General features: G+C 52.4%; 5 protein-coding genes across 5 annotated transcripts; 1 reads left to right on the forward strand and 4 right to left on the reverse strand.

Moving 5' to 3' along the window:
* Positions 1-336: 336 nt before the first annotated feature.
* ACET3X_005431 (uncharacterized protein) lies at positions 337-1,657 on the reverse strand. The gene is made up of 5 exons (XM_069451635.1): positions 1,530-1,657; positions 1,390-1,468; positions 1,240-1,280; positions 713-1,151; positions 337-486 (listed from the first exon to the last, which is right to left on the reverse strand). The coding sequence occupies exons 1-5, from the start codon at positions 1,561-1,563 to the stop codon at positions 402-404; spliced, it is 678 nt and encodes a 225-aa protein (XP_069307475.1). The 5' UTR covers positions 1,564-1,657; the 3' UTR covers positions 337-401.
* A 298-nt stretch (positions 1,658-1,955) lies between these two features.
* ACET3X_005432 (uncharacterized protein) lies at positions 1,956-3,192 on the forward strand. Its single transcript, XM_069451636.1, has 2 exons — positions 1,956-2,262; positions 2,319-3,192. The coding sequence occupies exons 1-2, from the start codon at positions 2,166-2,168 to the stop codon at positions 3,158-3,160; spliced, it is 939 nt and encodes a 312-aa protein (XP_069307476.1). The 5' UTR covers positions 1,956-2,165; the 3' UTR covers positions 3,161-3,192.
* Positions 3,193-3,755: 563 nt separating this feature from the next.
* ACET3X_005433 (uncharacterized protein) lies at positions 3,756-4,916 on the reverse strand (the record flags this gene model as incomplete). The annotated part of the gene is made up of 3 exons (XM_069451637.1): positions 3,756-4,328; positions 4,401-4,735; positions 4,790-4,916. The coding sequence occupies 3 exons, from the start codon at positions 4,914-4,916 to the stop codon at positions 3,756-3,758; spliced, it is 1,035 nt and encodes a 344-aa protein (XP_069307477.1).
* A 465-nt stretch (positions 4,917-5,381) lies between these two features.
* On the reverse strand, positions 5,382-9,153 carry ACET3X_005434 (uncharacterized protein). Its single transcript, XM_069451639.1, has 2 exons — positions 8,556-9,153; positions 5,382-8,397 (listed from the first exon to the last, which is right to left on the reverse strand). The coding sequence occupies exon 2, from the start codon at positions 7,821-7,823 to the stop codon at positions 5,826-5,828; it is 1,998 nt and encodes a 665-aa protein (XP_069307478.1). The 5' UTR covers positions 7,824-8,397; positions 8,556-9,153; the 3' UTR covers positions 5,382-5,825.
* A 944-nt stretch (positions 9,154-10,097) lies between these two features.
* ACET3X_005435 (uncharacterized protein) lies at positions 10,098-12,134 on the reverse strand (the record flags this gene model as incomplete). Its single annotated transcript, XM_069451640.1, has 5 exons — positions 10,098-10,636; positions 10,702-10,825; positions 10,887-10,995; positions 11,199-11,321; positions 11,389-12,134. 5 exons carry the CDS (start codon positions 12,132-12,134, stop codon positions 10,098-10,100), a joined length of 1,641 nt encoding a protein of 546 aa, XP_069307479.1.
* Between the last annotated feature and the right edge of the window lie 2,559 nt (positions 12,135-14,693).

The following is a 14,693-nucleotide window of genomic DNA, read 5'->3' on the forward strand; positions in this document are numbered from 1 at the left end:
GCATGGTATCGCCCTGACAGGTCGCGTAGACTTTATCGTGCATACTCTTGCACAAGTCTGGGGAAGCGTGTACCCGTCTCCGGTGGCTACACTACCATGCTTCGTCGTGGGTGGTACAGAAACGGCAACCGTGCAGCATGCATACCGTGTGTGAGGAAAATGTGGCCGGGAATACGAGTCCTCAGGCTCGTGCAAGGCGAGTCAGATGTTTGAGCAGGGAGAGACGTCAGTGAAAAAAACGAGAAAGAGGTAAGAAGACTTGAGAACACAAAAACATGTGCACAAGAGTCGCAGACTTGTCTTGATGCATGTTTACCACGAACCACTGCGCAGCTTTGCGCCCTGCCCTCACCATCCCTACGTGCCGACATTCCTGCAAGCCTCCCGATAATGCCTGTCCATTAGATCTTAGCCTTCACGTCACCCGGTGGCAACAGCTCAACGTCCTTCCATGGCAGCCCCAAGTATTCCCACATGTAATGGAATCTGTATAGTAGATCTGTCAGCAGGCCCCACAGTTCTCGACCATTCGTTGGTAGTGTTTCAATAGTTTGCATCACATCCCCCATGTACAGCCGTACCCCCGTTCCCGTGGTGGGCGCCCTGACCAACTGGACGTGCATAGAGGCCCAGCCCTCTCTATCCGTAGCCGGACATACGAGGATGCCGGTCAAGGGACGGATAGACAGGTTCTAGTGGAGAAGACACGTACCTGTCACTGCCAAAAAACGGCTCTTCCTCGCCCTTCAAGTTGCGTACGGAGAACCATGGGCAGCCAAAAGCACCATGTCCGAGCGCTTGCTTCGTATTGTCGTTCAGCTTCTGCTTGTACGGCGGGCTGGATGCTTTGGCCATGATATCCTTGACCTCGTCTGCCGTGAGACGTAGCCCTAGTACCTCTTCAAGGAGCTCTGGTTTACTGACATCTTTGCCATTCTGCCACATGGCATGGAAGATGTCACGGAAAATGTTGACAAATTTGTCCGGATGCGTGTCCTTCACGGCACATAGCGTCCGCTGTGGTAGCAGTGAGACGATAGGGAAGAAGTCCGGCGACTTCAGATCAAGAAGGTTGAAGTATTTCTTCGCTCGTGCGCTGTCGTACACGCTGTATTTCGCTTTTGCGTCGAGGCTCCACGGGGGCTTGTTTCCTGCATTGCGGTGTCAGGATTCCTTTGGTGCAGCTCGTACCGAACTCTTGTGTGGACTGCGTGGGAGGGGGGGCACGGGGATACGTACCGCTGCCGACGTTGATGCCGCCTAGGAAAACGGGCACTATACTGTATCAAGTCAGTGGGCATGCTTGCTTTTGATGAAAGCGTAGGGTGGTTGGTAGGGTTTCAGGTCATGGCATTGGCCTTGGGATTCGGCGTGGCAGTGGGTACGCACTCGATCTCTACATTATGCGCTTCAAGGATCGGTCTCTTTTTCTCGATGTGCTCAAAAGCATAGTATGAGTATGGCGACACTAGTCCGTAATTAGCATGTGATATTCAGATGAGGAGAACGATAGGACCTCGGGAGCGTACCGCAGTCGAAATAGCACGTAATTCTTCTTGACATATTCGCAATCCTTGGATCCGCAGCATGGGAAGTCACGTTAGACCTACCGTAGCAATCGAAGACGTCGGTCGCGTCTTATTATGCGCGTCGTTGTCGGGGCTGCTCAAGGTCTTGGCTGCCGAGGTCTGTTTATAGTGCCTGTGCGCGTGACGAGCTAGTTCGCGTAACAAGCCACTTTTTACATATAAATCTCTAATATTAAAGTAAGTATAACTTCTCTAATATAGAGCTTATATTTCTCTATAACTTTAGTATTAGAAGTTTTTTAAAATACTAAGTATTAGAGATTTATATGTAAAAAGTAGCTTGTTACGCAAACTAGCTCGTCACGCGCACAGGCACTATAGCGTAGCTATGGGAGCTTTATCACTAATCAGCACCGCGTATTCACCTCTTGAGTCGGAATGATATAGTTATCCCAAATCCATGGAACTCGTACGCGCGTAATCGCAGCATAACGCGCACCCTACCGAGGCACCGAGGATGAGAACTGACTACAATGACATTTCTCATTAGGCTTTACAGTCGCCTGTACTGCCAGCCGCAAGCTACGGCGCCATCTACGCGACGAAACATTTACGAATAACGTGTCTGTCTCCATCATGTCCAAGTCAAACAAACAAGTCGCGCTCGTCGTCGGCGCGTCGCGGGGTATCGGTCGGCAAATCGCCATCGACCTCGCAAAAGATGGCTACGCAGGTACGCATCACGACAGCCCCAACCTCAAAAGAGGTAGGGCACTAACAACCAGACAGTCGTCGTAGCAGGAAAATCCACTTCCGATGCGTCCAAGTGCTCTCCCTTCCCACCCGACCCAAACTCGACCGAGTCCACCATCTCTACCGTCTGCCGCGAGATCCACGAGTTGGGCGGCGAAGCCACAGCCATCACCGTTGACACGCGAGACTTTGCGAGCATCGAACGTATGGCGGCCGAGACGATAAAGAAATACGGCCGTCTTGATGTACTGGTATATAACAGCGGCGCAATATGGTGGTCAAGCGTGGCCAACACGCCCATGAAGCGTTTCCAGCTCATGCAGCGCGTCAACGTAGAGGGTCTGTACGGCGTGATACAAGCCTGTCTTCCCCACTTTGAACAAAGTGATGGAAAATGGAAGGGCCGTATCATCATCGTCAGTCCACCGATATACTCGCGCTTCTTCCGCGGAAAGACGGCGTACGCAATAGGCAAGGTAGGCATGTCTGTCCTTACCAAGGGCCTAGCAATGGATTTCCAGAGAGAGGGCAAGAGTGAGATGGCCGTCACGAGCATTTGGCCTGCAGTGAGTATCCAGAGCGGTGCAACACGGAATATTCGAGGCGAAGATCTCAAGGACCTCAGGACAGCGCATATCTTTTCGGATGCAGTGTTACAGATGATCAAGGCGCCCGTGGAAGAGGTCAACGGCGAGTTGCTGCTTGATGAGGACTTCTTGAGGACAAAGGGTGTTAGTGATTTTGACAAGTATAGTTTGATGGAGGGGAGCAAACCAAGGAGAATTATGCCGGCCGAGTTTCCGAATTTGCGGGTCAAGGAGCACGATGATGAGGGCAGAAGGGTTGATAGTACGAAGCTCAGAGCCTCAAAACTGTAGGCATGCTAGATACAGAAAACCTATACGCTTACGCAGTATGGCCAGCTGGCGACAAGTACGTGCCAACTTAGCTGCGTCTCAACCACCACTGCAGTTGCCGCTCGATCCCCCTTAGAGCCTTCTCGGCATCAGAGTTAGATTGATTTGCATCAGATACTCCTCCTGCGTGTCCAACATCGTATCCCCTGGACCATCCAGCAGCATCGCCGAGTCGCTTTCCCTCGGCCAGACCTGCATCATGACCTTCGCTATAACCTTCCTGATAAGTCTCGTCATATCTGACCTCACCACCGCATCGCTGTCCTTTTGCCAATCCTTCGTTGCAGCCTTTTGCGTAGCCTTTCGCGTAGCCTTTCGCGTAGCCTTTCTGGTGACCTTGCGAATGCCCAGCGTAACGACCTTTTTCATAACCTGTCGTGTGAATATCGTCGCACTTCTTGTTTGCACCATCTTCATAACCCGCCTCATAACCTGCGTCATAACCCTCCTCGCGGGACTCACGCTTTGCTTCAATAAGTCTGAGCTGATGTTCCTGTCGGGCGTCCATCATCCCCATGCTATAGGCGCGTCCGTCTTCTTCTGATTTTCCCTGAGCTTAGCCCTCTTTGTAACCCTGACGCTGACCTTCCAGCTTGCCTTCAGCCTTTATGCGCGCAACATTTTCAACCTCACGAGCTTCAAAGTCTTGCTTCAATAGCGTCCAGTTGCTGTGCTTCGCTTCGGCTAGCATGTCGGGCTTGATCTGTTCGATCTTTTCTTGAAGGAACACTTCCATGATAGCTCTCATCTCTGTTGCAGTCAGTTCTTTGCCCTGCTTGAGCCGCCACTCTTGTTTCTCGGCGAGGAAATGTTCTTTTTCATCATTCAGTACTGCTTGCTCCTGCTGCCTCTGGATAAGAAGAGCAGCAGCTTGCGCCTCTTGTTCTCGCACCACCGCGCTCTGCTCAGCGAACTCGCGATCGTTCTCGTCTCTCTTGTTGTTAGTCTCCTGGATGAGATCCGTGAGTTTATTGATAGGCTGACAATACTGCTGCTCCCATTTGTCGAACGCCGATTGTGGCGTATTCTTGCGCGCTGTCAAGTTTTGTCTACCACGTTCAGCTTTGTCGATCTTGTCTGCCACGTCTGTGACTGCATCGCAAAGGTCTTTGTATGTCTTTGACTTTTCCTACATGCGTGCTAGTCTCGCTACAGACGCTTTGAAATCTTCTTTTCGCTTCTTCAAATAAGCAATCCTCACCTCAACTTCCCTCCTCTTTATGCTTATGTTCTGTCTGACATCCGCAACCTTCTCATCGACCATGGCGTTTACTTTCTCTTCGAACTCTTTGCGTACTGCACTCAACTGATCAGCGGCTTTATTACGATCTACCACTCGCGCCATCTCGGTGTTCACTAGTATCCTCTCCTGATCCTTCATATGCTTTTCGAGATATTCCATGTAGTCATGGCACCGCTCGATCTCTCGGTGGAGACTTGCATTAGGCACTTTTTGGAATATCGGTCGGACAGGTCGAGACGGTCGATCGGCCAGAATGTTTCGAGTTCCGGTCTTCGTAGATATAACTTTGCCATCTAGATTGGGTCAGATGACGGGGATTGCATGAAGGCAGTCGGATATTGTCTCACCTTGCTTGATAGTGACCCATTGGCCACCACTGTTGCCTCCAGTGATGCCAGTGGTAGTAGCTGCAGAGATAGCATGCGCCTGGGAGCTAGTGCCGCCTGTACTGTCGAGTGTGGTGAGTCCAGACATTGTATCTCACTCGCATTTACGCATCCAGCTTCAGGTAAGAGAAAGAAAGTAAGTAAATGAAGATCCTGAATCTTGAGTCAAGCAAGGCGTTATGGCACCCTTGGAGCCAGAGGCCTCAAATCGGGTAAGAGGAAGGTGAAGCAAGATCCGGAGCGCGTGAAGGTGAGATCTAGTGATGTAGTAGAAGAGGAAGGAACGATGCTTGGCGCGCAAACGTGCTAAACAAGAAGGCCACGCAAGCTGATGTTGATCGGGAAACATCCCCAAGACTGCGATATTTTCAGCCGTATGCAGCTAATTGTGGAATGATGGCGAGTTACCACTTCCCAATCTTCACATGTTCTGGTGTGCACGCGACAGACACAGTAAGTGGTCTTGAGTCCACGGGATTTCTACCAGAGTAGAAGAGGCAGCACAACGACAGACACGAAAACAGGCAAGAGAAGAAGACATCGGAACGACGAAGTGAATAGTCATGCATTAGGCCCATCCATCTCTCCTGTTCGTTCAATCCATTAAACCCCCAACCCCGATAATTACTCCTTCATGATCTGTGGAGATTGCATACCTTGCCACCCAAGCACTCCGTCCACCAAACCATTCATATGCCAATGCCCAGTAAACACCATGCTTGCTTTAAGAGAAACAATGAATAGCAAAAAAAGTGACGGGTTCTACTAGTACATGGGAGCGTATGTAGATGCAAGAATCAGCCATAGAGGGCTGGAGACGCTCAATTACAGAGATCTTGTAGAAGGGTATAAACGCAGTAACATGTATGCCAAAACGATATATGCATATGCAAAACTCAAGACGATGTGATTACAATCTGCGAGACAGGAAATCATTGGTATGTGCGGCTTGTGGAGGTCTCGTGATGACGATCAAGAGGGAGCTTGGAGTCTCCATCTAATACAGGCGTCCTCGGCTGGCCTGGCTTGCTCTGCTGGGCGACGTCCGGCTCCTCTCATCTTCCTCGGGCACGTCGCTCAATCTAGTAGGATGGTGATGTCTCATGCCTACCCACTCGTCGCCGTAGCCATCGCCGCTATAGTCAGGTCGACCACCGGGGGGAGGGTGGCCCTGTTGAGAAGATGCCGTGCCTGAACTGGTTGCATAACCGCCCTGGGCGGTGGCTGTTGTGCCATAGTGCTGGAGATGCTCAAGTTCACGTCGGCGTGCGTCCTCTACGTCATATTCGTCCGATACTGGAGACTGGAGAGATCGGAACGGGATACGGCGCCCTGAATCATCGCGTATAAAGTTACCTCTCTCATCCAGGGCGTACTCGATGTCGCCTTCTGACTCTGCCTGAGACGTAACGTATGACTGCTCGTCATCCGGAAGACCGGATTCAGACTCCTGATGTAGATAGGAGGCAGGTTGTTGATAAAAGGCCTCTGGCTGTGACATGGCCGGCTGTGTAGATCCCTGCTGGGCTTGAGATGTATAGTATGGATATTGTAGGGGAGCAGGAGCTAGCGATTCGTCCGCAACTGAAGAGCCAGCAGGCCGAGATGATGCGGTTGATGCTGCGCCTGAAGGGACGTAGGTTCCTTGAGCTACATGTGCAGGCGCCTCAGGCTCTCGGCGTCCATGGCGGGCACTTTCAGTAAAGGGATCGGTGTCGGTCGGTGATTGGCCTTCCTCGTACGAGTAATGTTGTTCGATGCCCTCGCCACTGCTCTGTGCGCCAGCATAAGTATCATCTCCATGTGCCCTGCCTTGACGTCCCATGTTCTGCGCCATCGGAACCACCTGCACTCCGCCAACCAATGTAGGTTGGCCTTCCCTTAACGAGAACGTGCGATCACGCTCTTCCTGTTCTCGTCTTCCAAGCTCTTCCCATGCTCGGCGTGCTTCTTCTTTCGAGATCTGTAGCTCACGCTTCATCTCAGACACTGCTCGTTCGGCATTCTTCTTCTCGGTAGCCATGCGCTCCATATTTGCTTCAGCCTCGAGGCGAAGCTCGCGCTCCGAGTTGATTTGGTCAGTCAGTTGCGCTTCGCGCTCTTGAGCTCTCTCTTGGTCCTGGCGATGTTCGTAGAACCATCTCTGGAACTTGCGTTCGGACGACGCGCGCAGGCGTTGAAGTTCGACAACAGCATGGAAGAGGTTGGCGCCAGCCGCCGACAGATCAGTGATTTGCCGGGACATTTGCTGTGCCAGTGGCTCTCTGCGAACTTCATCGGTGTTTTGCTCAAGTCGTCGTATCCAGTAAGACGTGAGACCCTCCCAATGTGAAGACAGAGTTTCCCAGCGCTCAAACGCATGTGGGAAGTTGGATGTTGTTGACTCGCGAGCTTGTCCAGTGGACGAACCCGGCGGAGGCGGCGGGCGTGGTGCAGCAGCTGAAGGGCCTGCTTGTGTAGAAGCTGTGGCGCCGGAGGGTCGCCGGGCGTGGCCTGAGCCAGCTGGTCTTCTGCTTTGTTCGGCTGTCGTTGGCAGACCTAGATTGGCCTGAGTGGGCCGAGACGGTTGTTGTTGTGTTTGTGAAGCTGCTCGAGGTCTTGACTGTGATGCGCCTGTTGTGGTCTCTTGTGCTTCGTTCATGGTGTTTTGTGATGGGATTGGTCTCTCTGGTTGACGCGGCACTCCGCCCGACGAGGTCGGGTATTGTACGTATTGGTCACCAGATCTGAGAGGAGCTGACTGGGGCTGCCTCTGGGTCCCAGGCTCAGTTGTTGGTGCTCCAGCTACACCAGAAACAGCTTGAGCTCTTCTTTCTGCGCTGGCTCGCCTGCGTTCCTCCTCGGCGGCCTTTCTTTGTTCCTCCACTTCAGCCCGTTGTCGTCTAGCATTCATGATCTGCGTTGGCGTACGTATGTTGGACCGATCGACAGGCACGGGACCGCCAGTTGTACGGGCCCCGCCATTGGCAGCGCGGCCACTTGTCAGATCGGACATGGAGGCGTTCTCTTCGACCAGATCCGGGGTGAACGGATGTGGAATTCGGAGCCCCTCTTCGAGCACGAAGCGTATTGCCGAGGCAGTACGTCGGCTGATGCGAAGAGCGGGATGAGGCTCAGCGTAGGGGGTTGAGCGAGGGCGAGGAGTCTCAAAGCGAACGCGCTGTTGTTGGCTCGGATCGACTGATCTGGCGCGTTCGAAGTTGGGCGTGCGGCGAAGGCTGTTGGCGACGCTGCCCGTCGAACTTGATGCTCTCGAGCGGTTGTGCTGCGTGCGGTAGAAGGCGTCGGCTTGCTCCTGGCGTAGCTGGAGTGAGGTTCGATACTCGAACAGTGGCGCTGGGCCGTCGCGGTCGTGGTCTCGTGAAGATGTGTGCTGGAAGGGTAATATATTTGCGAGCTCCGACGGATCGCTGGACGACACTGTGAGTCGAGGGAATGTTACGCAGGCTCAATTGCCCCTTGCGCCGTCGAGGGCACCCGACCGGGTTGGAGGGAATACCCAGCGGCTGATTCTCTTGGAGTGGGCTAAGCAGCGCGCGACGGCGTGCTTATGTTGGAATGCACGAAAGCTGGCTGGTGAGTATAATGTCAGATACAGAGACTGCGGGAGGGCTAGCAGAGGAGCCATTGCTGCGGTGCGCCCTAGCAGGTCCACGCGTGAGGCAGGGTGGTTGGGAGGAGGTGAAGGGCTGGGAGGTGGCTGGGAGGCTTCGTGAAATCGACTTACACCTCTCACCGACACTCGCAGAGAACAGCCAATGTGCGTGTCTGGATGCGCGATGTGCGAGCAGCTATGCGCTGTGCTGCTGTCGTGGTGCTGGCCTCAAGTTCTGCTGTCCAGGCCGGAGCAGACGTCACTGGACGGAAAGCTGTCCCTCAGCCCCAGCGCTCGGAAGCGCGGCGCCTGCTGCAACGCGCGGGCGGGAAGTAAAGAGTGACTGGAGAGACGATGGGTATCGTGCAAATATGCATTGAAGTCGCGCGGCCGAGCAATCGCGGACCTGTGGTAGCGCTCTTGGGGGCGCGAGCGGACGTTCACCCGGAAAGCAAATACGACAAACGCTGATATTTGCTGATGTGGAGTCGCACTGACCGACGTGCAGCGAGATGCATGCAAGCGACTGGTATGAGGCCGGGATAGCAGACGCAGAGGGAGAGTTGGTGACGGCTACGATCGATTGCCAGCGTGCCAGCTCATCGTGCTTGTTCTGCTAACCTGGCATGGGGGCCAAGGTACAGCGCGAACCGGAAAGCGGAAAGCCCGTCGCCGTCATGACCGGCCGAACGAAGCAAGGCAGCAGAAGCCAGCAGTTCAGGACGCTTTCTCAGGAGGACTTGGAGTCGGAGATTCATCTGGCACACGGCCTCACTCGCTGCTCGTGGTCGCGGTTACCTCATCGCACCTGCCCCCCTCCGAGATGCGCCTGCCAATCAGCGGGCCATGATGCGCCTTTGTGAAGAAGGAGCGGCCCGCTGGAGGCGGGCCAATACGTCACAGCATTTGGCTACATGTCTCGTGTCCCTTCAACCCAACGACGACCAGCTGTGTCAATTATATCAAAGACCTGTGCCGCAGCGACTCTCGTCTCATCACGGTAGAGGCCCTCGTTGTCGTGCACTGCCAACATAGAGGGCGTATGGCCTTTACCCCTGCAGCCTGCATACATGGCATGCAACTCCCAGCCTCGCCTATGCGCAAGACCCACGATCCTGCAGCAACGCACCAACAAGGAAACATGCTGCAGACGCAACGCCCGCTAGGCCCGCTGACGAGTTGTCATCGTCAGACGTCCCTCGAGTCTGTCACTTTTTAAACACAAACACATGGCGCACACCGCCTCACAACACGAATCGCAAGCACATCGGACCATGGCGGCAACGCGAACTCTACTGCAAAGACGCTGAAATGTCAGCAACGAACAAGTAGCACCGATAATACAACATGGATATGGAATGTGTTTATTCGTGTCGATCCTAGGAAAGGGCCAGACTCTCGAGTGAGACCTAGCTACAAGGGTATTCCTGAAAGCTCTTTTTCAAAGCCTCCAAGCGCCAAAACCTCCCGCGCTGTGGTATAGTAGTTTGTCGTCTCTCAGTCAACCGCCATGTGCCATCCGTCCGTTCCTATGAAGCCGAAGTAAGGGTCTTTGGACGGGACTTGATTGATGCTGCCAGCAGTCCCTTCCATATCTCCTCACTCCCTGTGACCAGCCCCGTAATAAGAACAGTGTCAAAAGCAAACAAGACGCTGAGAAAGACCGGACCAATTTCAGGAAGCGGCACCGGAATGGGCACCGGAATGAGCACCAGAACCAGACAACCAATCCCAGGATCGCCTTATCTTGTGCTTGAAGCTGTTTTCGGCGGCTGACGTGGAATCGTCTGTGACTTCATCGTCATCCAAGAGGCTGACCTTGTCGTAACTGCTATTGCTGGAGACTGCAGTAGTCGCGCTGGCGACAGATATCAGACTCTCGCCAATCGGAGAGGTATCGACCGCATCAGGCATCGCAGGCATCTCAGGGGAGCTTCGAGCGGTCGAGGGGACTACAGGCGTTGTGATGCTGGAGCCGCGGGTCGATACATTTGACGCCATACTCAACGAGGTTTTACCAACAGTTGCGGGAATGGACAGCGGATGGGCTGGAAAATAGCCATCATCATTGATGGTACCATCCAAGGCCTCGCCGAGATCCTTCATATGGAGGGACTCCTTGGTCAGTGGCACTGGGGAGCATATTGAGGAATATTCTTCAACTGGCGTCGAGAGACCTGTCGCTTGAGAAACGACATCGCCTTGGTGGTTTCCTACAGTGTAGTGTACGAAGGTTAGTGTTTGTCTCTAGTGCGGTTCGTACAGAGACATCACTAACGCTGGTCACCACGGTCGTCAAAAACTCCCGTCCAATTAGGCCATTGGATCAAGCAATGAGATGTCGCGTTGTTGACTATCATGCCCCATCTATCTATATTTTGGTCAGTGAAGTCGATACGTGTCTCATATGCAGATCGTATAGGGACATTGCTTACTGTGAGGAGTACGAGGAGTCTTCGGAGCGCGCAGGCCGCTATCGATGCAGTTCTTGCCGCAAGTCAAAAGCGCGATACGGGACAGCTCATGCTCAAAGGGTAGGTAATCGACAACGAATCCGTCAAGCTTGAGGCACCTTATTAAACGAGTCAGTCTCTGCAATGTAGGAAGAAGCTTTCTTCTCAGGAATTGAACACGAGGATGTTCTGTCTTTAGGCTTCAGTCCTTACGACAAAATACCCAGCGATCACCTTTGAAGTTCTTGTTGTGTTGCAGCTCATAGGGAATGAGCTTTTGGTATGGCTCATGTCTTCCCATCTCTAGGAGATTCACACGTACCATAGCGAGAGCGGCTTAGCCTCCTCCAAACCTGCGGCGATACGTGCTTTACGCATGCTGAAGTCATCGAGATACTCTCCGGTGCCGAAGAAATGATGTAAGATTCCTTTTCCGTCGACGCCCCTGGAAAGTATTAGTAACAGTGGCTCTGTGTTGAACACTGGTTGGGTTCCTGCTCGTAGTAACTCACTTGTACTCCTTTTCTTTGGAATCCGCCTTTGGAACAGTCAAGCCACGAACGTCCTCAGCTTTGTGCCAGTGGTTTTGACGCACAATTGGGGGCGCTGCCATGCTAAGGTCCAGGACGCGCATGCCGATTTCGGACGTGTTGCGAAAGACAGTTTCCCAATACACTGACTGAAGAGAGTCGTGCATACCGAACAGTCGAAGCTCCTTAAGCTTCGTCTGCTGAACAAGGGGCCTCATCTCTGCTGGTGTAATGTATGACCTATACTCCTTTGTACCATCTTGCTCGAGGCGAACGGGCTGACCGAGGTCGAGAGTAAGCTTCGTGAGCGACGTGGACAGCTTCTCCCATATGACAGCCATGAACGGCAAACCGGAGATCCAACTAGAAATCATTAACCAACAAGCGGGCGCAGCGAGAAGATGTACACACGTCAATTCTGTGAGCGCAGGCATATGCTCGACGAGCATCGCGATTCGATCGCACGCATTGGGCCACTCTTGTTCGCCCTTCTTCGGTACCGTTGGCTTCCACTCGCCGACAACGTAAAGCTTGGTCACCGGAGCAAGACGGTCGTAGACATCGATGAGGTAATTGTCGACTTGCTCGACAACGTGCTCAAGCGAAGAGACTACATCGCCGTTCTTGTCGCGACCGACGTCGAGTACGAAGCAGTCGGCCTTGTCGCGGTCAGCAGTAAGCGCCTTCTCGAGGATATAGGAACCCAGATTGTCCTTGAGTTCTGCCATTGTTCGTGAAGATCAGTTGTGGGGTTGATCAGTTGGCTGGTTGATTGGTTGCAGTGGTCGGTGATAGCGGTTCGGAAATAGGTGAGTCGAGGATTTTAATACGAGCGGTCTCAAGGTTGTTGCAATTCAGACTGGGGTGGGTACGGAACTGGATTCGGTGCAGCAATGAGGGGTCTGGTAAGACTGTTTGCTATGGGAAGGCGCTCACGGTGAAATTGCGACGCAAACAATGACGTGAACTCATATCAGGCTGTTTGAAGAACGCACAATAGTCGCCGCATGGCTGTAGCATTTCACTACCTTAGGGTGAAATTGAAAATGCCGGTCGTTTGATTGGCTATATAGCGAAAGTGTGTAAGCATGGAAGGTGCACGCCGGAAAGGTAGGAAGTTGCGGTACATGCCCAATTGCGCTTTCTGATTCAGAGTAGAGCAGACAGTCAGGAGCAACTATTCGTGTGCGCAAGTGGATCACTGCATGACATGATCACATCGAGAGACGAGCAGCTCGGGAATCGCATACCAGAATACCGCATGGGGCTTAATGCCGAGTCGTCTCAGACTTGTGAGTAACTCAAAACTCAAATTAGTGTACAGCTCCAAGAGAATACAGTCAATGCGTCTATGCCAATGGCCCGGGGCTGAAAGCAAGATTTCCTCTCACAATGTACCTCGTCCTAGTCAGTAACTCTTATATTACCCGCACCTGATGAACGTTCGACAACTGTGTATGCGTATGAATTATCTCTAAAGCTGTCTGCATATTCTCTGAGCCTTGAATTGGGAGTTTCACACTCTCACACTTCTCTCAAATTGAATGACCAACGCACTGCTGTCTTCGGGTTCTTAATGTCGTACGGACTTAAGCATGACCGTCGCTAATGGATTGTTGCCAACGCATGTAGTTAAATCAGTGAAGCTAACATGATATATTCGACGGCTGAAACTGTCCAGTAAGAAGTTCTTCCATTGCCAAGGTCGTCAAAGCCGTGACAGTGCGCTTTGTTATTCCTCTCTTCTTGGTGGGTAAAACGCTGTAGGTGTAGGCAAGCAACTAGAGTGTCTCATGAGACAAGGGAAGATGATAGCACGTGTTTCGCCACTAACACGATCGTATGAAGCTAACGACCAGGAGTCCACATCGGTGTTTACCATATCGGAATACTTTAACAAAAGACGCGCCGTTGGCTCAACGAAAGATTTGCTTTCCAATAAGAACTCCCAGATGATGTCGGGAAGTGTACCCGAATCCAGAATCTCGATACGAAATCTAAATTACTTTTCGCTGTTATAAATGGAGGTATGGAACCAGGGCTCAAGTCGGCGTCTTGCATTGCTTTTTAGCTCGATCCATGAGTGACATGGCGGCTTCCAGGGACTGATAAGCCACTTGTCATGCCTGGCCCGTCTGCTTAGTCTGTAGTCTTGGTATACCCACGCGGTGCGGGTACACTTCGGGCCGGTTCCGATGCTCCTTGTACACGGCGAGAGCAACGTAACCGACGGAACGGTTCACCCGAAGACGGCAGTTGCCTTCGCGTAGATGTGAAAGCTCATACCGGTTTCTGTTTTGATACCTAGGCGATGCAAGTCGGCGATTGGGTTGCCTCCCAGTACCGCGGTCGTCCCGAGATGTCGTGTCGATTGCGTTGCTTATACGTTTCCAAATACGGGTAGGTCCGATTCGTGAAGGTTTATCTAGGTCTAGTTTCATGGGTGGCGCATTCCGCATTCGTGAAAATACGGTCTACAAGAAATCTAGGCATAATAGGTATACTCCAGAGCTTGATGGGAGTCGGGTGGATCGGGTAGACCGCACTTTCGGCTCCGGATTTACAATCGCGATTGGAGTGGGCCAGCAATCGGATACTGGAACCAACGAAGATTGGATCTGTAGACTGTAGAATGGGGAAGCTGGTCCGGCACAAAAGTCGGTGTCGAAGAGTCTGAGCTAGGAATCGGTAGTGCGTTCTGTATCCTGTAAGCCACTGCCCATAGCGAGCAAAAGAAATTATATGAACCAGACCCTTCACCGCATAACGGCAAACTACTCCTCGGAGGTTTTGGCCTGGAATCTGGTTTTAATTTGACCGTTCTTGATGCCCAATATCAGCCACAAAAGGCCAAATGAGGCGCTCGCTACCCCACAGTATCCCAAAGACACTTGACGCTACGACTGTGGAGGAATGTCGATCTAAATTAACGCGCTTCGCATCGTACCGTTTGATGAGACTGAACTAGTACGGTACAATGGCACTTTTTCGGAACGTGGCAATGCCATGCGCCTGGGATCCAAATCTCATGGACTTTTCCGTTGCCTGTCGCGTGGTGACGAATCTTGCCAACTTGCTAACACTTGCACACGATGGTGTTCTACACGATGTAGATTTTAATGGTCTCGATTGGCCGTTAGGTTGCTAGGTTGTGACGGCACCCTGCAAGATGGACAAGATTTGTTGTTGTTACATGTGGTCAGTATCCATGAAGAATTTGAGATTGACAATTTTCCATGCCCAAACTTGGTCTGGATTACCCATGCGTCCGAGGAAGTGAGTGCAAT

This window comes from Alternaria dauci, chromosome 4 (genome assembly GCF_042100115.1).
Source record: "Alternaria dauci strain A2016 chromosome 4, whole genome shotgun sequence".
Lineage (NCBI taxonomy): Eukaryota > Fungi > Ascomycota > Dothideomycetes > Pleosporales > Pleosporaceae > Alternaria > Alternaria dauci.